The sequence below is a fragment of the Zophobas morio genome, unplaced genomic scaffold (assembly GCF_036711695.1).
Source record: "Zophobas morio isolate AGI-343-1 ecotype UQ-CSIRO unplaced genomic scaffold, CSIRO_AGI_Zmor_V1 ptg000007l, whole genome shotgun sequence".
In the NCBI taxonomy this organism is placed as follows: domain Eukaryota; kingdom Metazoa; phylum Arthropoda; class Insecta; order Coleoptera; family Tenebrionidae; genus Zophobas; species Zophobas morio.
Genome location: NW_026972112.1, coordinates 13,165,427 through 13,189,669, shown reverse-complemented (window position 1 = coordinate 13,189,669; position 24,243 = coordinate 13,165,427). Strand labels below are relative to the sequence as shown.

At 30.9% G+C, this 24,243-nt stretch overlaps 1 protein-coding gene across 2 annotated transcripts in view; it reads left to right on the top strand.

Annotated features, from left to right (window-relative positions):
* The first annotated feature begins 1,374 nt into the window (after positions 1–1,374).
* LOC135124656 (zwei Ig domain protein zig-8-like) overlaps positions 1,375–24,243 on the top strand; it is a 289,793-nt gene continuing 266,924 nt past the window's right edge. For both annotated transcript variants that reach the window (XM_064049888.1, XM_064049887.1), the window contains exon 1: positions 1,375–1,918. In XM_064049888.1, coding sequence (XP_063905958.1) covers positions 1,864–1,918 — 55 coding nt within the window. In that variant the 5' untranslated portion in view covers positions 1,375–1,863. The remainder of the gene's footprint in view (positions 1,919–24,243) is intronic.

The window sequence follows — 24,243 nt, the reverse complement described above, 5'->3', positions numbered from 1 at the left end:
AATTTAAACTTGTCATTTAAAGGGAACGTATTTTCTCTTTCAGATCTCTAACTTTTCAATAACTTACAAGATACTGGTCATATAAGAGTCGGTAAATGGTACATTAATTAAAAAATACTTCAAGTACTCTTAGTTTTTATCAATATCACAACAGTACGCAACTTTTGTTCATTAACTTTATTCACACACGGACTATAAAATATAAATGAAAGAAAAAGGTTAATTTTGAAACAATATGACGTCATTTCCTCACTATAGCAAGAAATATAAAAAATTTATTAGAGACCTAATTCACATTTTTGTCATTATCTTCACAAATCCTTGAAATCAACTGCTACTACTTTATGAATATTTGAAAGTTACTTGTTAAAATAAAGTTTTGTTTATAAGCCAACGATACCAAATTTCAAAAAGTTATGCTGTAGTTTCGTTACAGCTAATATTTTTTTGAAATACTTATTTTTGTGGTTAAAATGCCAATTAGGTTGTACTCAGTGTATAAACTTCAGTGAATATATGTTATTTAAATTTGGAGTATACATAATTATGCTATAAAAAAACAGACGAGACTAGTGATGTTTTAGAATTTTAATTGGTTGTATTTTTAATGCGGATTGAGCGTATTTCCATTTTAAATTATACTTAGGTCAAAAATTCTCAACAGACGTGCATAAGATAATTTTTGCATAATTTTCCTCGAAATTTTAATTAGAACCCACCTGCAGCGCCTGTTATAAAATGTTCCGTGAAATCTAGCTGAAAGTCTATTACCCGCTTGAGACTTTTTTATCTAAATATACGTTACACATTAGCCATTTCGTTAAAATTAAATTACGCTGGCATGGTAATTGGCCGAGTGAATTGAAATAAACTTTGATTGGCCGTAAATCTCTTTTCCGACTCTCATTCACCACCTAAAAGATTTTTACATCGAGTTTTGTCACTTCAACATGTAACTGCTTAAATGGGCGACGGACGGCGTAGTCAAATTGCGACAATTTTTTTACAGCTTGTCCCTCGCAATTATGCGGGGGTTACAATCGCGTTGGAGCGAAATTAAAATCGATTTGAAGATTTGAGTTGGCACTTGTGTGAAGCAGGCTAACAGTGCAAAGCTCTTGAAAAGCCGATAGTACCTTTTTTATCTAGAAGACTGGCCACTGACGTAAATAACCTTCTTGGCGAGGGCTCGGCAAAGGGTTTTTGATAAAGAAAGGACAGATTTACAAGTGAAGTAGATCCGAGCAACTATCCATCAATATCGAATCTGTGTTATCAGCGATGACTATAATCATAATAGAATTAAAGGGACAGACGCAGGCGCCGAAGGCCAACCGGGTTTTGCGGCGTCGAGACGCCACTCGCTCCCGGTAGGTCCTTCCAGACGCTTCGCGGCATGTTCTCGATCCGCAACCCGCGCACTCGACCACCACCTGATAAGCGCGCTAATTACCAGCATTAAAACTCTTTCATAACCACAAACGGCGCTCTTACATATTAAACTTCAGTAGTTCCAGTGTTCTTTTAGCTGAAATTAGAAAACATTCTTAGAAATTTAAAGTAATTGTCGTTTAAAATAAGGTAGTCTTCTAAGGTGTACCTTGCTAGAGGTTTAGTGAACTTCCGCTTCTTCTTCTGTGATTTTTGAAATTTGTTATTGTGTAAAGTGTTTCTCAAGTGTTCCATTTGGATGTTAGTGTTTGAAGCTTGATGGACACCTAGATTAATAAGTTTGGATGCTCGAGACAGCACCACAGAACAATTGGATAGAAATGACACATTCGCAGTGAGCTCTAGAGAAGAAATAATAATGGTAACAAATTATAGTGTTGGTGGTAATGTTGAAGAACCCCTCTAAGAGCGATGGAGAACGCACGAGAACTTTTGTTCTTAGGTCTTTTGTTTGTAGCCTGCGTGGGTAAGTTGCACCGACCTTCTCTTTTACTTTTCCATTGTAGCATTGCTACCGTTATGATATTTTCTGTCATCAGTGCGATGAAGCACAATGACTTACACGAAAGAACAAACATCGATTGTGTGCCAGATAGAGAATTTGTAATGTGCACGACAATGGCACACTTCGGTTTGACAAACGTCGACTTCAAGCAATAATGCGAACGATAATATCACTGCAAATAAATCTACGTTTTACCATACATCAACTGGAACGAATTAAGTTTAGATAGGGGCAAAGCTAAATAAATATTTCAGATATTTCTTCATTTTCAACCTGCAAATATTATGCAAATCAGAATCAATCAAATATTCTGGAAGTTCTTTTCCTGGAACGTTTCTCAAATATCGAAATCAGAATATATAACTGAATGGTCGAATAAAAATATTTTTATGCAGTCTTGAAATTCTACTTACGATCAGAAAAACACTTAGAAATACCGATAAATAGTTTAGTGATATAAAACATAACCCAACTAAAGGCTTATTATTAGTTATGATAAAATATTAATCTATTTGTCTAAAGATCGGCTAAACGTTTAATAAGCCATTATCATGGAATGATTTAGTAATTTTGAAATAGTAATAAATTATGCAAATTGACATTAATTAATAAATTGGTCGTAATTGTGTGGATTGAGAGAAATATACAATAATTTATGTTTTAATTTGTATCTATCAGGATTACTACCCTCTGTATATCAGAGATTTCTAGTTATAATAAGATACAGAATGACAGTGTTTTTCATAAAATTTTGTACCTTTCCGGTTATTATTTAATTATTTACACTGTAATTGCAATTGATTTTTCTGTACCTACTGTGGATAGTTAACATGTAGTGATACTAATCGACATTTCTGACTACAAAGTGATAGAGATACGCCCAACTAACGGTTTAGCAGTGAGACTGCGGATAAATATTAAACATATTATTTATGGAAAAATAAGTCAATTAACTAAAAAAAAAGTAGAATATATACATATACATATATTAATATTTACTTTTTTGTATCAGCCGGTATAACTTTTTTTTGTGTGTGGTTCAATTTAATTTGTAGTTTTTATTATTTTTGGTAAAATTTCGGAAATGAAAAAAATACATTAAAATGTAACTCGTATCGATCTGCTTGCACCTTAGCATACTTTTACATTTCGTTAGCGCGGTACTAATTTTGTGAAAAAATGGGTAGGCCGGTCGTATCTTATCTGACGTTTGTGTAGAATAGGGTCACTTGGAAAAGCTGTATTAATTACTTGCCCGATTTAAAAATAAGTGAAAGGTGAGTATGTATGCAAGTGTTTAAATAAATTCTTAATTCTTAGATATTTACCACTATCAACTAACACCTGTTTTTTGAATGACGATTTACATTTTAGCTATTTTTGTGGTCTTATTTAACGAAGTATTTGATTCTTACTGATATATATCTTTGCGGTTAGGTGTATACTAACTGACATTTACAACAGTCATGCGCGTCAGGTCTTTCCTGCTGATAGCTGCAGCGTAAATCTTACGTTTTCATCAGGGGCGAGATTTATTTTATCATTATTCATTATTATCTCAAAACCCCTTAGTCAATGTTGTTAATTATTATTTGTCACAACAAAAAATTTTGACTAGCTACTTCATATCATTAAAAAATTTAATTTATTCTTAAAGCATATGATGTGATACTCACAAACCCGGAGAATCAACAAAAGTTTTAAGAAAACAGCGAACTCCATCTTTTGCTTTTTAAGTGACTGAAGTAGTGATACGAGAGCAAAACATTTTTTTTTAAAGACTAGTTGGAATAACGGATTAAATTGTTTAAATTACACCATTTTCGTACAAAGGACATATAATTGGTGTTTGTTAGGCGTCTTCACATGTTTATTTACATGATGTAGGAACGACGATTGTTTGTCGGTTAATTAACAATCGGTTAGATCCAACGTTTACAAAACCATTTGTTTACTATAATAATAGTTTTTATTTTAAAGAAAAGTTAAAACTATTCTCTGTATGTTTAACTATCGATTTGAGCAATCGTAACTACTGTCTTTTATAAATGCCTCACAACTTTTTACTATAAAATATATTATGATTTTAGTGGTCAATTTGTCAGTTGTTATGAAGTTGTGATTAATTTTGTGCTTTGGGTTAACTCAAGGTAATGAATAATCAAGAGATGCGTCAGTAATATTATGGGTTACCTATATTTTAGATGAAACATTTGTAGTTGGTTTTTCTGTCATTTCAAAAGGCTTTGATCGTGGTCATTTATCATACAAACAAGCACTCGTTGAAGCAAGGACGTAGGGATGTCTGACAGTTGGCCAGATTTCGATGAAAAATAGACTCCGATATTGTCAGAACACACTATTAAAAGTAAAAAGCTCTGAACTTGACTTCTACCTAACTGGGTGGAAAACAGAAATATAGATTTTATGTAGTTGATAACTTTTCGCTGTTTTAGAAATTAAGCTGAGTAAAAAATAGTAGTGTTTAAAATAAATTTATGAAAAGCTATAAAATTAAAAAATCTTTAACACAAAATCTAAAAATGTGACATTAATTTCCGGAAGAATTTTTGTTAATAACAAAAAAATTCGTAACCAATGTCCACCTAAAGTGTTTGTTTCCTACATGTTGAAATTCTACAAAATCTCTAAACGTCAATTAACGGATGAGCTCCTATTGTTCAGTTGCTCGAACTAGTTGTAAGTCTCCGGGTAAAGTGCTTGCTTTAAGTTGTTCCCGAAAATTTGTGTTTGGAATTTCTTGGAAGGTAAGTCAACGAGATCTCTTTAAGCATAGGTAAATATTTTTTTCATTAGGCACTAAACTAATAAAATAATTACTGTCAACAAACTGGTACTATGAACTACGTTTTTTTTAATTTCTTCAAAATTCCTTTGTAAGATAGTAATAGACAATTTCATGTTCATATTCATATTTTTTTTTTGTCTACATGTATTTAGGGCATTATGTACTTTATCCAGGTCGATTTTGTTGTATCAATACTCAAAATATAAAAATACATGATATTTACTTGTACATATACCAAATCAATAATGTGCTTACTCGCCTTTGATGTCTAATGAGGGCGATTTTGAATAGGCAATGCTTTAATGCGATACTAATGATCTTCCCACTGTATCATTTTTGCTGCTGTTGGTATACCTTTGGACATGATTTTAAATATGCATAAACTGATCAATTACCATATTTAGTTCTAAGTACGACACACATTTTTAGTTTTACCATAATTAAATAGTGCGCTAAAAAAACTAGCTGCTTGGCCACTTTATATTGGATCTTTGTGATTTTATTTTTCTTATTTTTACTATTATGGATTTTTCCGGAATTGCAGCGATGACTGTTAAATTAGAAAACCCATGAAATAGTAAACTGTAATATATTTTGAAGGGAATTCAACATTTTATCTTGTGTAATGACAAAACGGGAACAGCAACATGACTATTAAGGCTACAAATGGCAACTGATGTTTGTTTAACTCGGAAGCTCAATTGTTGTTATGGAGTTTTATCTGTACAAAAATTTACACTGGGGTTTCTTAAGTAAGTGCTAGGCGCTTATAGTTGTAGAAACCAGTACATCACATTCTTGGACAACTAACTATATTAAAGTTTTCACAACTAATTGTACGGGTGACTTCATTCATTAGTACGAGTAGGATTATTTCCACTTGTTTGTTTAAGTGTAATAGGACAAGGGCAACCATCTGTGAAAGTTTACGATTTATTTAAGAAACATTTAATAATGTCACCACATTTTAATTTATACACGTTCTCAAAAGTAATATTTTTAATAGATTATTTTACAATTTGTGAACAAGAGAGGCTTCAACATATGAAGGTTTTTTTTGGGCAACATTTTGTCACGTTAACAGCTGAGTTCGTTTCCTATAACCTATTTTATCGGTCCAGGATATGTAGAGAGAACACTTCGCGGTTTAACAAACGAATTCGAAATTCGTATGAATAAAATTACTTTAGAAAGAACGAAGGAAAATTTATGGAGCAACAATGCGAATTTTCAAACATAAAACTCAGTAAGAACCTCGACGAAGGCGGAAAGGCATGTTGATTAAAATGCTGTAAAATTAGACATCATTAAAATATAAAAATAAATATATGCGAGGATAGCCGTCCATTTCAAATTACTCTGTTAAAATTCGTGATATCGTTAACATAAAATTGTATTGTTCTTGAGATCATTACTTTTTATAATTTTTTTTTGAACGGTGGTTGTAGCTTCTATAATTTAAAATCAAAAGTTTGGATATTTATTAGTTGAAATAAGGAAATAAGTAATTACTAATTAGGATACTGATGAGACGGAACTAAATGCTATAACCATTTTTTTTTCTTTTTTCTAAATAGAGGATAACTGAACTCAGTGAATGAATCATTGGGTTTTATTCCAATTTCTTTTACTTTGCAGAATATTTTTGCTTTGAAGGACTTACTAATTTTTAATTAACCAAAGGCAAAACATTTCCATTATAATATCTTGTTATTTAGAGCCACCACTAAATGGTAAGTTGATTTTCAGACACTTTTTACCTGAGTCCTTCCTTAATCCTTACTGTATTGCCTTACAATTTTAACACAAAATCCTGAACTACTGCAAAATTTTTAGAATGTTAAAGACCAGCTTTTATCCAAGTTTTCCATCACATAATTATAGGATGCGATGGCAAAGGTAAATTTGAACATGTCTATCTCTTTGTACAGAGAAATTCGGAAGTATGCCTCGAGCATGATATTTTTAAAAGTATTGATTATACGTTAACGTACGCGAATTCTTTTTGAATTAATTCACAAACTCGATAACGTGCATGTGAAGAATATATTACTTCTAATGCATTTGGATAATGCTCTTTTAAAAGTTTTGCCATTGCCATATATAGCATGACCGCAATACTTTTTTGAATCATTAATCGTATCAATAAATTCGGTGAAGGTTAAAAAAGGTACACATAATATCTGTTGCCTCATTTTCATTTATACATAAACTCTTGTGCATAATTGACATTTCCGTGTGTCAACTGTCATCGAATAAATTTTAGACAATTATTTTAAATCTTATTGTGAACAGTGTTTTAATTTAATAACTTCAGATACATATAAACATGTAATGCGAAACAACGCACAATATTTTAATTAAATTAATAAATAAATTCTCTTAAAACATACAGAATAAATATGAAATTAATTTCTGAGAACGCAAAGAATACAGCAAAATGAAATAAATTCTTAAAAACCGTAAATGAAAAACGAAATTCACTTAAATTAATCCACAAAAAACAAATCCAAAGTGAAAGTCGGGTACGACAAGCTAGGGAACCGAAATACGAAAATGGAAAAATCGCCTCGAAGTCAAACACAACTGAAACTCGTAAGCCGTTTCAACCCGTAAGGCGACAACACGGTCCCCACTCCCACTCCCACTGACGTCCCTGCGATTTGTGCTAATCGGTTGGAGCTGAAGTGATCAATCATGAACAAAATGCACAAAATTGTCAGTATTAACGACTCAACAGCATTAATAACCAAATAATTTTATCGAATTTTTTGAAAGCACGTTACTTGATAACTTGTTGGAAGAAACGTGCTTCAAAAGCTTGCGATAAAATTATTTATCGATGTCCCAGGGGTTCATATTTTAAATAAATTACTTCTTAGAAAACATTTATTAAAATACAATTTACAGATCCATTGTGATATTATATTAATTCTAGTAGTTCTCTGGAGTTAATTTACTTTTAATTTTCCACAGAGACTAAGCAATAGCTTGTTTAAAATCGTTATAATAGCTTTTCTCGCGCGTTCAGCACTTCATCATTTAAAACCCACACCAGTTTTTCCATGCTAAAATTCCCACATTTTTCAGTGCTGGAAAATCCATAAATATGTTCTAATTACACTTTTATTTACAGTATATGTATTTTATTTAATAAATTATGGACTTTAAAGTGTAATATTTAAAATAGTTACATTCACGTTACAAGTGTCAAAAACTTTACGTTATCTAGGATCCATTGCTAATCAGGAATCATATATCTATTATACTGTAATAAGGTCCATCTATCATAGAGCTAATTTCACGTTTTCACGATATATCAAAACCTCTATAATATGAATAAGTACATTCTTTGTTTCCGTTTAGTGGTCGTCTACCTGCCGATGGCAATCGTTTGATGACGTCATCAAAATTTTGCTGTATAGCTTCTGTCCAAATTTTATAAAATAATGTGCCTCTATATTTATAGCTTATTAATTCGTCCTTGTTTTAGACCTTAAATATGCAGATATTTGGAAAAAGTAAAAAAAAATGGTTTACCCCATGACGACACCTCAAAAGTTTGCTAAGTAACTTCTGGTTAAAATTTGTAAATAATATACATCTGTACTTGACGTTTTCGGTTTTTGAATTTTAAATCTGTTTATGTGGATAGAATGTCCTGAAAACATGAATGAATGTTTAATAGTTTATTTATCGATTAATAAATAAAAATGGCGCTGTTTTAACCAAGCGAGATTGACAGCAGTGTTGACCACCTGTGGCATGCTGTGACAGTTTAAGTTAGAGTAATTGTCAAAATGTTATAACACCTACTCATTTAACAAAAACTTCTCCACAAAAGGACCACCAGACTATATCCTAAATTAAAAACACCTTGTAGGAACACTAGTTTACTTCAGAGCACGTTTATGGACACATACACTCCTCATATGCCACCAGTACTGTTTATGCCCATTCAAATATTTACAACTGAGTAACCTACGTGTATTTAGCATTGTGTGTAGTTACTGTGAAGATTAGGGGTGTCGCTACACCACACAATGGCGATTCAAGCACTAATTCTAACATTACATAATATGCAAAGAAATTAATGATAAGTTTAAACATTTTCGAACCGTAGTAAATATTTAAAAGCTGGCTTGAATACTGCAGCACACTCGTACACGATACAATGTCTTCACTATAAGCCTAGGTAATGGTTATGGACTGTCGTGCGTGCAATTTCAAATATTTCTTCTATTTGATTGATGTGTAGGAGGCGCACGACTGCCAGGATTAATGACACGTACATGAGCTGACAACCGTACGACCTTAGACAGTCTTAGAAGAGACATCGCAGGATGGCACTCCCAAAATAATGCGGTCGGAGGATGAATGAGTATCGAGGACGTGAATGTGAGTGAGCGACGTCCGCTTCGATAGGCACTTTGGAGGTACGTCGCCGCGACGCGTGGCATCGCCCTCATAATACGTCACCTGCAGAAGCAACAGACGCTGGATGCCGTATCATCAAAACGTCATTTGGCACACAAGTGTATCGTCACCGTCATGCAGAGATTAAAGTCGATACAGTCCACTGCGTCCAAAAGAAGTGATGAGCTATGTAACTAGCTACCCCAGAGATAAAAAATTCATCAAAGAAAATTTAGAAAATAAGTAAATAAAAGTTGTCATAAAGCGTTATTTGCTGTTTAAATGACGGATATTAAAGCGACTAATAAATTAAAAAAATATATATGAAATATTTCGATTTGTGAAATGCCAAAGTCCATTTGAAATTCGCATATCAGAGTTGTATACATTTAAGGATTTATTTCTTCCTGATGCTTTTAAATGGCTACCACAGGTTGAAACTGATATTGCTTAATTTTCGGGTTGCTTTCATACTAACCATAACAATGTATAATTAAATTTGGCGTGGTGGAAATGATGAGCTAATCATTTTATAATGAAATGTTACGTATCATTCAAGTATTATTTTGCTAAATACCTAACTGGAGTTTTTACTATTCTGCTTTTTAGTTATCGTCGTTTACCGCTACTTTTCGCAGGTCACGAACATTTCAATTCCGCATAATTATGTTGCTAACTTCACGTTACTGTTTAGGTAAGTGTATTTTGTATCTTAGCAACATCTGCTTTGAGTTTCTCTTGACATTACTTGACATTACAGGTTATTTAAAACCCTGTGAATAACTCTTAAAACGGGTGGATTAATTAAAGTAGAACAAAATCATTATTTTCATCCACGCAGTAAATATCTACTATTAGCCCCATTAGTCATTATCGGAAGCCCTTTAATACTTTTGTCGATAAAGACTAGTTTTGTTTGCAACAGCAATGTGAGGCTAGAAACTTTTACTTTGAATAAAGCATTAGTTCGAGTTTAACTCGCCATATGTCGAAGATACACCGATTTGATTAGCAGCAACTTTTGACTTTAACACATTCAGTTATAAAACGTTAAAATAAAATAATGGATTGTCCGTAAATACAAAAAAAGCTAATGGTTAACGTAGCAAAGCAAATAACGTGTTTAACATTTACATGAACATACAAAGTCATACAACTAAAAACATATACAGGGTGATTCAGAACTACTTGCTACGTTGCTATTAATATGTATTTTTTTCCTGACGTCTAAAAATGAAATGAATTGTTACTAAGATGTTACAATAAGACTTTTTCATAACAACTATTAACCACAATGGAAAGTAATTTTAAAATTCTCTGGTAGCCATACTTTAAAGAATTGACCATGCGCTCATTAACATTAGTCATCTACTTATTTTTTGCCATATAATTTGGCATTACAATTGTGTCGTTGTGAATCATCCTGCATACATGTAGATATACATAGTTTTTAACATTTCGAGATTATTTTTGCGATTGCTGTACGAAGTAATATTTTAGTGTACAAACATGAAGTTTTAATGAGGCACGAGTCGAGTTAAAAGAACTCATTTGAGAGCGCTAAAGATTTTTTTTTGTACGACTGTACTTCAATATTAAAATAATTTCACAGAATAATTGCATTTGTGTCTTGTCACGTGAATTCCCTGTTTCGCTTTTGATTAAAATACGAATCTATACCTATTTTCACATTGTTTTGCTTTACATTTTGTGCTTAAAAAGAAAACATGGAAAATACACGTTGTAATGTATCTGCTAGCATACCCTAAACTATAGGTTAAAATAAATTTTGTGTTAAAAATGATTAAAAACAGTTAGATACATTTTGATAAACAAGTTCTAATGTAGAGTGAGAGAAAAGATAGTTTGAAACTGCGATCGACGAATTACGTACAATATTTTTTTGTATAACTTTTTGTAAAATCCATAACACATTTGGACACCGACATTATTTAATGATAGCCATTAAGGTACGAATATAAGAATGGCATGAGCCTTGACGAGTGTCGTAATAAATATAAGGGACTTAAATAAAGGAAAACATCATTTAGGGAATTTTATTTTTATAATTTTTAGTGTCTTTATATCGATTTTTTAATTTAAAATATGTTAAATTTTTTATTGCAGTAGCGTGGTTAGTACAAAATGTCACTTAAAAACTTGAAGATAAAATGTGTTATACACATTGTTCTTACTCTTTAAATACAAACCACATTACTTCTGTCCAGTTGGAGCTACTATCAGCAGGGAGCTCATCTTCAATGAACTACTACGAAACAAGTAGGCAATCAATAAACTTTTTTCCACTACGTTGGTGATCAAAAAATAAGGAGACTAAACCAAATTATAATTATTTCTGAATGCATCTTGAATTTTGTAACGTAACATCATGAATAATGATTTTAAATTTTCATATACACCACGGGAACTTCAAAAGATCTTTAAAGGCACGGTTAGAAGTTTGACAGGCTAAAAATTATATGGAGATTTCCAAAAGCAAAAAAATTAATTTAATTTCTGAAGAGAAATTCAAAACATTTGGAGCTAGCGATCTGAGATATTTACAGCAACAGAAACGAATCTATTTTTGAAATTGATATAATTCAATGGATTTATATTACACTGATACAAATTATTTTAATTGGCAATCTGAGACAATATCGAATTCTGGAATTAAAACAGATAATACTGAATTGTATAGGCGATTCAGCTAAATCATTAATGCTGAAAATCACTGAGACAATAAATAACGTATAAAGGAGAATTATTGTTGAAAATATATGAAATTATATAGAAATTATGGTGTGATTCATAATATAGCCAACTTTTTTTGGGTAAATATGCCTAAAATTTTTGGAATCACATATCTGCCTGTAAAAACGAACAAAATATGAATAAGAATGTCGCAGCCACATATCTAGCAGTAATAAAAACAAAATATGAATAAGAATGTTGAGATATAAGAGAATAATGATAATAAGCAAAATTCGTATAAACAGGAACACGTTTTATTAAAGCAAGTTCTTTTCCATTGCTAGTATAATTCCACTTCATTCGCAAAATTTTCCAGCAGACAATTAACGTCCAAGTTACAACAAAATCAATTCTTGTAAAACTTTTATATCCGTTGGAATATTTCTTTTACTTTATTTCAAGAGTTTGTGAAACATAAGCAGAAACCTACCGCATCTCATCGGTCAACTGGAGAAGTATTTTCAAGAAGTCCCATTACATATTTGCCGGAGGGTGGTTTGTGGGATGGAACCACTCATAAATAATCCGAAAACTTTTTTATCTATGAAATAAATGATGAGGGTGACAATTCGTAAAACAGCTTAAAATAATATTTGCTGTACATTTAATGCATAATACATGTGGTAGTTTATGTGAAACTGCCGCTAACTGTAAACATGTAAATCATTTAATGATTACAGCGTATGCTGTTTATGAAAGTAAAAAAAAACCTCTTTAATCCATGTAACCATTATATCACCATTGCTTACGTTGCCACGTTTTGTTTGGTTGATACTAAAACTATTCACTAAAGCCTGTAAGTTTTTTTATACACAAATTTAATCCTAACTGGAATTGCTGCTATACCTATAGTTTTACGATTTTTAGTTTTAATGCTATAGTGAGAAATTACAGGGTAGTATTAAGGCAGTGAAAATAACACAGTGAATAAAAATAGATAAATCCGCTGTCCCATGGAATATTATATCTTTACGGCAAATAATACTTTCAATTATAAGAGTTTACACCAATTTCAGCGATAAAAAGCAGACACGGTTCTCGTAAAACATATTTAGCATCATAAAAGCAGACGCCATTAAATTGGCAATTTCAGTCATATCCAAATCTGAAAACATTTTGGTAATAAATTTTGCAAACAATGGTTTTTGGACATGTCAGACCCGCTGGATAGTTTTCAATATGATTATTTACTCGCATGAAAACTTTATTTCAGCACATTACGGAAACGCTAGCCCCATTTTTACCATTATCACAGTGGAAATTTATAACTTATTATTTCTCCAGTTATGACAGTTGCTGAAGGATTTAAATTTGTTCCAGAGATATTACATCCGATTGTTTCGTAATTTTAATTTAGCTTTCTGTCGTTTATTTTCCATTGTAGATTGGCGTTCTTGAGAAAGAAAGTGTGCAAATACAGAATCTAGATATCTCCAGTGAAAAGAGTTCCAACACTGGGGAACTAAATTATATTATCTTAGGGTATTTTGTTTCTTTTTGTTGTTCTCATGGGCAGCCCATCTCCGAGATGATGTTTTACAATTGCTTTGATACTGTTAGTGAGCAAATTCGCACCGACATGAACGAATAAAAAAAATTCCCTCCGACTTAATTTATGTGTACGCTTATTTGAATTTAAACAGAAAATTAATGAACGCAAACTCTAGAACAAATTATGGAAACTGTAATATTGTTTCGCTTGAATTATACATGTATAATTATTACTGAATTTGTATGCATAGTTGTTGCCCAGAATTTATTGCTGTTTTGTGCAATAGTATTAAGTTTCCCTACTTCTGAAACAGTGAATCACATAACTGTAAATCGACTTCACACTTTATTGCCAGAAATATAAATAATAGTCGTTGCAGAGTTTCTCACGACAAAAAATTACATCATACTTAACATTTGCGCCAGTTACATTATAACATCAGTAACAATGAAAATTATACTATTCGCCTACATTTAGTAAATTTGAAATTAATCTACATGCAATATTATATGCAAGAATACTTTACGATTTACATATCAGTAACAACAACATCTTCTTTCGTCAGTTGGCAATATTGTTAGCTTTTATTAATAAGAAATTAAAAACACGATTACTTCAAATTTACAATGTAAGCTAATTTTTTAAAAGCATAGCAATATATGCTTTTTAATCTGTAGTTTAATAATAATAATACACTTCTATTTTTAAATTTTACATACATGATTTGTTAAAAAAAAAAACGTTTGAAGAAACTAAGAAAGATTTAGATATTAAAAAATATTAATAAATTTCATTTTATCATCTCCTGCGAAATATTGATTAAGTTTTGAAATTAATCTTTATAAAAAACTGTAACCTCAGATGCGATATTGCTTATGCTATTTCTAAGGTCGATAAGATACGGTTTATGTTTTACATATTTATTTATTTAATAATAATTGTCAAACATCATCTTACCAAATTTTTGTTTTATAGTAATTTGCGAAATCCATATAAAGTCTCTAAATAAACTCTAAATATGATGGTTTAACCTTACTTTTAGTTGGAATTTGTAAGTTAAAATGTAAAAAAAAAGTCTCATTTTAAACCACACGTAAAATAACATCATCTAACGTCAGCACCAAGGTCTAGTAATATTTCGAATTGTTGTCTTGAAGAGAAACCACAAGCGAGAAACAAATGTTTTCCTATTCTTTGAGTTCTGAAACCCCGAGAGCACACGAACATTTTCCAAGATAATTCTTCTGATAATATTTTTCTGTTCGTAAACATATGAAAATCAGAGAGAAACTACAAAGTTAGAAACACTGAACTTTTCAATTGTCGACTTAATCAGTGCGGCATTAGGTGTACTGCAGAGATAAAGAAAGTTAATAACTAACTGTTGTTTGTAGGGTGATTTTGGTAATTACAAGAAACTACTAACTACAACATAATCAAAGTTGGGAAATCCGATTTTCTTGACAAAAAAAAAGACATGTAATTAATGAATACGTACCTTAAAATAAGTCGGCAATCACACAGATTTTTTAGTTGCACAACGTTGCTAACAAAATTCTGAAAGCAAAACACCAACTTCTTTAAATGCTCACATGTATGGAGAAATTAAATTATGGTATCTGCAGATTTTTTGTTGTTATAATTTTTTCCTTACATTGTTATTTAAATTTTTATAATATAGAGCTTAACGTTTATAATGAGTTTACTTTATTATATCAGATACACAACAAACTTCAACGATAACTTGGCATTTATATCACACAGAATCTACAAAAAATTTGTTTCCGAACATGAAAACATGTCTAGAGTTTTCAGATGCTATTTTTAAATTTAAACAGACCTTGTCAACAAGACCTCATTTTCATTTTGTAGCATTTTGCGTACTGGGTACTAGTTGCTAAATACGTGTCTTCGTCGTATAATTTGTTTTCTGTCTAGATAATAACATGATGCTTCGATTGCACCCGACTTTCCGCACATTTTATCTTACATTGGAATACAATTTCATGCAAATTTCAACGCAAACTATTTCAATGCGACGTCTTATTTCCTACTTATTTTTTGATTTTACGCAAGTACATCAAGCGTAATTCTCTCAAATGTCAGAAGGGTGTTTTAGTTTAATAGACGTAACTCCTCGACACATACATTTACGCTGTCTTCAACCGACTTGGTTTTATTGCATGAACATGGTAAACAAATCTCCGCTTCGACTCTGAGGAGCCGAAATACTCTTAAGTTTTATGAATTTCGATGTCATCATCACGAAAGGCTGAATATGGGGCGAGGAGTCTCTTCAAGTTGCTGAGTGGGTATAAAATTAAACACAGTGACAAAGGCATATGCTTACGTATATAAATCATAAAACCTGGTATTTACTACTTTTCTTGATTAACTTAACAGTTATTTGTCTAAAGTAGACAAAACTTTATACATTTTGTAACGAAAATATTGTCCGCCGACACTAAAGTTCGACTAGAACAACACGCGAAGAGTAAACTATAATAGTAGTTGTACACGGAAAGTAGGTTTCTGGGGCTCAAAATTCATCTAAAATTATCATATTGAATTTGACTTCAAATAAGTGCCAACAACCACATTTAGTTTTTAATACAGATGATTTACCAGTATGTGAAAAGTATTAAGAACAGGATAATGTCCGTAATAAGGTAGATGGGGACGTAGCTGTTGCCTACTGGCTAACCAGAACAAGTGGCCAACTTGATATCCACGTTGCTTTGGTAGAACTGACATTTTATTCTATACAATCATTTGATTTTTTTGTAAATTAAATTTATACTTACTTCGCAAGAAATTGCGCAAACATGATCATTTGTTCACGTTTTGAACATCTGCGTGATTTCTTGTACATTTTACCATCAAAATACAGAATATTTTTCTTGCAAAATTTCTAACATTAAATTTGGTTTAATTTATTCTATCTACACTATAGACAAAACTTCACGATTGCCAATGGACTTGGTCGGAGGCGACCACACTTGTTGCCTACAATTTTACTACTATCCTTGTCTCATTAACGTGAAAAATGGTTTGAGCAAAAATTAAAAAATAGTTTTAGAATGAAGGCGTCGATGTTCTATCGTTTCCTAGAAATTATCTGAATTTTTGAGGTTTCGTTTTTCAACAAATAAGAAAAATGTTGAAAATAACTCACGTTCTTAAAGTTAATAAATCTATCATTGTAAACTCTTGTTGTATTGGAATACTTATTTCTAGTAGATTTCTCTCTGAATGTTTTTATATACTTGGAAATATTTTGAGTTAACCTATTTTTGCGTTACTGTTGAAATAGAAAGTTAATAATGTACTGAAGAATAACCTAAATATTTAGGGTATTGATTTTTTAATTTTCAGGTGGGAAAAACTGGCTTACATTACCGAATGAATCTACATCATTTACAAAAAGGATTGAAATCGGTTTATCTGTTTGGTAGCTACGGTAATACAAGCAGACACACAGACAAGCAAAAGGTTCAAAGTTGTAACACTCCTCTGTACACAAGCTGTCTTCTTAAAGTAAGATACTAGATGTTGGCTAACAGCTTAAGAGCTATATAATTTTTCTGCAAGGAGATAAAAGCCTATCGCAGGCAATTTTTTAAACAACAAAGTTTATAAAATTGAGCACAAAAAATAATTTATTCTTATCCCTAATTGCAAAATGGGTATCGTCATAATATGTTGATGAGCCGAGGCTGTTCAAAGCATGAAAAAAAGGTGAGATTATCTGTGTTTAAGGCTTTCATGTGTTCATCTAATCTGAATAAACAAAAATATTAAGAACAAGACAAGAATTCTAAATTTTTAAGTTTTTACAACACCTAAAATTTGTATAAAAAAATATTTCCACTTATTATAATATTGATATCTTAAGAAGAACAGCATCCTCAGTACGTCGGGAAAATGTCAGTGAAGTTCAAATGAAACCGTTGGTTTGTGCGCTCTTAATTTTGCATAAAATTGCACCATAGTTACAACTAAGCTACATATATAGTGATATATCTCTACCACACTATTCATCTTGTTTTATAATAAATAAAACAACAGATAATTAAAAATGTTGTTGACAAAACATTACGTTTGCTGAAGCCAAATTTTTTATTTCGTTGATTAAACAAACATTTTGCCGTAACGTGTTTCACTTGTTTATTTAGGTACTTATTTAAAAATAATTTTCTTTAAATGTAAACAAGAGAGGGAATATGGGGTCGAATTTAATTATTTCAGTGTGTTGAAATACTGCTGGAATTGATTTTGTCGGTAGGTTTTCATCCGTTGTACCTCCACAAAATTAGAGAAAATGTTAATTACAGAAATTTTTATCTCCGCATTTGAAAAGTTGCAATTCAACATTTATATTTTCTATCAAACAAGATGTAGGTCTAACATTTTGCTGCAACAATATATCATGAAATTAAAAAGCAACTTTCACATTGAATTTTTTACGGCCACTTTTCAAGTAATATGTTGCTTACACTACTAAGGAAGATATACATTTAGTAATAGTTAATTTATTACCTATTTATTTTGAGAGATTTAGTTTAAGACCTTTATTTTCAAAGTACAAAATTTTGAAATGATTTCTTTTATTAAAATGCTTAAGTAGATCTAATTCGACCTATGTCAATAAGTAAAAATGCAAAAAACAGAAAAAAAACAGCCACGTTAAGGCATAGTGACTTTATAAAACTTTAGAAAGACTAATTAAAATTTTAAAATATCCGTCACCACATAAAGACCAATACAAAATTCTAACCTTTATGGCTTCTTCTTCTGCTATTACCAGCGAGTCCCCTCTTCTTCGTACACGAACCCACTGCAACAAACACCATTAAAATTAACTTGAATTTTCTTAACACTCATTGTTAAAAACGATCGAGACCAACATTACAAAAGTAGATTTAGATACACAACATTTAAACATACTAAACGGGAAAACGTTTTACTAAAAACACAAAAAATTAGCTGGTTACTGACCTTTACTGAGATACAGTCAATGTTAGAACATATTCTTTAATAAAAGCGTACTTGCAATACAACGTTACCCTGTTCTACAAAATTTAAGAAAATCAGATGCATCGTTCTAAAATTAACAGAAAACCGATTATTCCTGAGAAAACTGAAAATATGATTCGGTGCACATCTTCATTATTCCCGGACATCCTCAGTAAGCAGTTGTAGTGTTATTGAAACATCATAAAATTTTACGGTAAATATATATATATATTATTTAATAAACATGTATGTAACAATATTTTGATATGATGTCATCAATATTTTATTATCACAAAACAATGTTAGGAATAATATAGAATTAGTCGATATTCTTAAGCGAACTGTGTCTATGTATAATTTAACTCTGGAAATTTTATTATTATTATTTTCATAATAACACCAGACCTGTGTGCAACGTATAAATAAAGGCTTTAAAAGTATTCTTCATAACATTTTGCGATGATTTTGCGATGCTGATATCCCTAATCTAACACTAACAAAAACAGTCGTACTTTTTTCACAGAATTTTGAAAAAGATTACATACTTTTTTCAGTGTTTAATAAATGAAATAAATTGCTTCATTTTTTTGGGACACTGTATATGAACAGTAAAAAGTGTGTGTATGTTATATGTACAAATGATGTTGCATCTTGGAGCATGCTTTTAACAAATTTTATACAAACAATTTAGGAGATGTCATCGTCCGCTTTTTAAATATATTTTAGAGGATGGTCTGTAATTAATTATTATTATAAAATCAATGTTATTGTTACACTATAACAGTACAATATAAGTATCAAAATATTTTCTTAGGAATTGTATTTTGTGAGGATCTATATACTCAGCACACTTTGTCAGCTACACGAAATCTTAAAGTATACCAGTGATTAAATAGTAATCGGTCCAATAGTTTTATAAAATATAATATCTGTTGCAGACATACGAGAAACAGACGGAAACGGTTTCTGACCTTTTCGTATTTTAGAAACTAGGGAACACCAACGGTACACGAAAGAATAACAAATTCCTGCTTAAATTAGCAGTTATAAAAATGTGATTGTAGTATATATTTACTGTAATGAAACCTCTAAAGTTATTTAAAAACAATTTTGCTTTATTATCTGCACCAAACGTGTTTTGAAATATTTAATAGGCGAGATATATTTTTTAATTATTGGACATTTTAAAACTGATCCATAACAGAGCTGCAGTTAATACCCTGACGTTGTATGTAAAATATAGAGATAATATAAATACAATAAATAAAAAATAATAAACCGACAAATATAGCGTAATGACATTATTTACCCTTTAAAGCCGGATTTCTTTTCCTGCCGCGCCGACTCCTGAAGATTCCTCACGGCACAGTCACGGCACAGAAAAAAATTATTTTCACGACAATTAAACTATAATGAATATACCACTTCGCGAACCGAACACCGTCACCAAAGTCAAGAATGTACTGTAATCAGTCGCATTTAAATTCCTCGCACAACATGAAGTAACAAAAAATTCTCACCGCACTTCTTATCAGAGATTTTTTGTGAAAGTTTGAATCAACCCGTTATGGAGCAAATAATGTCTGTTAAATTATTGAAAACATTTCTTCCAAACAAGGAAAATAATACCAGCAATTAAAACTGATGAAATAGGGTCAAAACCATTCCCGCCCTTATACTATGTATACTACAAAAATAATTTTTACTGCAAATTATACTTATTAAAATTATTATTAAATTAACTACTAAAAACTAAATTTGTACGGTGGTACTTTGAATAGCATACATTAAAATTATTTTCGACTAAACAATGTTTTGTTTCTGAAGTACAGCACATAATTTAGGTTTTTTTTTAATACGACACGTAGATGTATGTATTTGCATATCATCTCATTAAGCTCTTTTTAGGCTTTATAATATTATAACCATATTTTTTGAAATTCTGATGTCGCGTTGCCACGTTATTAACATTTTCTTGACTTTTTTTAGTAATTCAATGTAATTTTTAAAATTTATGTTGTAATATTTTATGGAGAAATAAACAGAGGCACGCGTTTTATTGTGGTATCTATTAAATAAAATTTTAATATGTATAATGTAATTTCCAAATAACGATAAGCAGTATTTTAGTTATTTCAAATAAAATAATCTTCGTTTTAATACTGCATCTTACTCAATTTTTTGTTCTTTTTTCGATATGTCGGTGTGTCTCTTTAAAAAGTGAAAAACCGCAATAACTATCAACTTTAAATATAAAAAATACTATATAGGAAAAAGAAAAAGAACAAAAACCTATGAAGATACAGTAATAAAAATACGGGTGTTCTAATTGAGACAACCAAAATATCGATACTTGAAACTTATAAACACTCTGTAATAGTCTTATTTATACCACAATAAAGTACATATCTTTATTTATTTCTCCACTAAATATTGTTACACAGATTTAAACAAATTGCCTTATTTGCAATTTTTTTGTCAACCCTGTCATTGGAAATTTAAATAACGTGGCAACGTCGCAACGGGATTTCAAAAATAAATATGTTTATCTTTTTTTTATATTTTTAATAATAATTAATTAATGAGTTACCGAGGAGTCTGCACGCAATCACCGTTTATATAAATGTGTATTGCAGGAATGTATGCTTTATAGATAGATACATATTTCGTAATTATTAGTTTCTTAATCACTGTAAAAATATAATTACAAGTGCTGCTTGTGTATTAGTTGAAGTTTGCGACACCAAATAGGAAACAAGTTCTACAGTTTTTGTCAAGGGAAATGTATTAGTCTATTTGTTAAGACTATTCAAAAAGCTCAATCTTTTAAACAACCCTCAATTTTTCAAATGTAATAAATATTTCACTATAAACGAAAAAGCAGGTACATGAGAGAAGATTCTGCAATTTCCATGAGCTGCTTTCTTATTAATGTTTTGTTCCCCAACACTAACCATTCTAAATTGATTTTATCACTAACATTTGCCAACTCTAAACTATCCAAGTCTTCCGGCTCTAAAAATCAATATCAAATCCCGAGCTTCGCTTACGAGCATAAGTAAGCTCCTGGTTTTTAATTTATTCTTTTTTAAATTCCTCTCGTTCGATCTAAATTGCCTCATTCGTTTTAGAGCAAAAATTACCAAACATTCTTGAAATCTATTGATAGAGTTAATAAGCTACCTATTATAAATGTCATTTGGGAGAATCCATATTTAATAATGGTGCTTGTCATAATAATATACTGGTTTTGTGAACCGTGGAGAAGCACATCAATTATCTGCCATCTTCGGAATACAAATATTAAATTTCTGCGACCTAATTTTGTTTCATAAAGGAAAACTTAATGATGTCATTATGTAGGCATCATGTTGACATTCACGCATTTCCCTTTATAGTGTCGCAAAGTTGAAACAGGCTCCCACACATGCTGAATTTAAAAATTCTTAAGATGCCTACGTAATAACTTTCATCAACAATTTTGTTTTACAATGTACATAAATCACTACCAATCACTTATCATAAGTCATAATAGTGGTTTTTATCAACACATGGTGATTTTTGGTTAGGAGGATGCAGTTAAACAAAACCAAGTTAATTTTGAATAATATCTAGGAAAAGTGTGGAAATTCAATTATAGCTTTGGTTTCACAGCTTTTACAATACAAAAATGACGGTGTCTCGCCTCTGATAGTTTTTTATCATCTGTCTGTTGAAGATGATTTGATTGGACAGATAACTTACGAATCCTTAAACTGGTTGGTATTGAGGTTATTGTGTAGTCGTTAAAGGGATAGCTAAAATTAGAAAAAAAATTACAATTTGTCTTAGAACTTTCTACAAATTTTGTTAATACACTTCGCAGAGTTACTCTTAAATATCATAACACTATATCACGGTGGAACGGTTGCTTTATTAATTAAAAATTGTTTTTTATTTTTTTATAAATAGTTTCCGATAATAACTTTGATTTCTGTTAATGTTAATGTTATAAAAGTAATAATAGCTGACTTTGCTATGAACAATATATACGTAGTAACAACCATGAAAAGCCTGTGCAAAATAAACTCAGATTAGTTGGATTACTAATAACACAAGTAATACAAGTTCCAAATAGAAACCCGCTAAATTAGACAATTTTAAAGGATTAGCCGTAATTACGTATTAACGAAAGCACGCTCAAATGTTGAACAGCTTGTGCTGAATAATACAAAATAATAATCTCTACATCTGTAACAAGATTAATAACACATAAACAGGTAGTAATTGAAATATTTTATCAATATTTCAAAAGGCGCAGCGCAATTTTATCTTACAATTAGTAATTTTAGTATAAGTTTTATATGTAAGACTTGCATTAAGGTGTTGATATTCGGTCCTAAAATATCGTTGCGTTGTCTAAGGTGAAACATAATGGATCCGCTTAAAATATAAATAAAAAATTGGCCCAAGTTTATTTAGATAGAACTCCTCGCCTCTGAAGCACAGTACGACATATCCAGCTTTTTGAAAAAATTATTAAGTCAATATTTTACCAAGGACATGTATACCAGTTTCGACAGGTGCAGTGTATTACAACAATAACAGTACCGACTGTATTCCCAAATTTTCTGGAAAATGGGATGAACCGTTCTTGATTTGTTTAATAAAATAAATTGCCTCATTCATTTTTTTTAGTCACTCTGGGTAAGTTATTTTAAAACATATGAATGTATTTGAAAAGGTCAAGAATAGACTCACAATATTGTGCATATGGGTTTATCGATAAATTTTGAAAAGCCGTCACCAATTTTTTGGGGAGAGATAAAAGGACAAATTGCGATGAAATTCCGATGGGTCGGACGGTGACGGTCCGGAATTTCGCCAATACCACGTGGGGGCGGCGTGCCTCGGTGCCAAGCCATGAACAGTAGGATGAAACTGAAAATACGTGGTCAAAATTGTGAAAAATTAACATCTGTTTTTCTAAATAATATTACCTGCTCTGAACACCCAAAGGGATTATGTACAATTAGCTATTGCTAATTGTAAAACTGTTTACGTTGTCTGAGGGCGCACAAACTTTCCGTTTGCCATTATTCATTTTTCAGTGGCGTTCAGACTGGTGATGATCAAGTTATTTTAAACGCGTGTCTTCAGCTTCGTATTAAACATATATTATTGAAATTATCCCTCAATATACTTCAAGTTAAGTACTTTTTCATACATTAATTATATTGTAGTTATTGTTTGTACCTTACATTAAATAAAACATTTTTTATTGTGTCGTAAATTTTGTCAACTTGGAAATACTTATGTTTGCGGTGACTTATAAAAAAAGCCCCACAATGCCTCACCCTATATAAATGGGATATGAATCTGTAAGGCTTGATGACAAATCCCTCAAAATTTGAAATGCTCTTTTTGACCCCTTTTCGAAATATTTGACAAAACATGTGAAGTAGACCTATCGGTTCAGCACATTAAAAAAATTTTTGTATTTAATACAGCAATTTGATGTAAGTTTATATGTGTTACTTAGACTAATGAGTGTGTTTTTGAGATACATTTGAGTTTAATATGTTCTGCAGGAAGGAATTATTCACTCTTCTTCGCGCAAAACGCGAACAAAACCGCTCAGTCCAGAGGGAGCATTTAATTGCTCATCTAATAAAGTTAACTTTATGGTCATTTTTTTGTTTTGATTGTTTCTTAATTCTTATTGTATTAATAATGATTATTATTAAACACTAACAACTTTTAATTATGAAAATTTATATCTTTTATTTTAATTATTTATTTTATTACCCCATTTCAGTA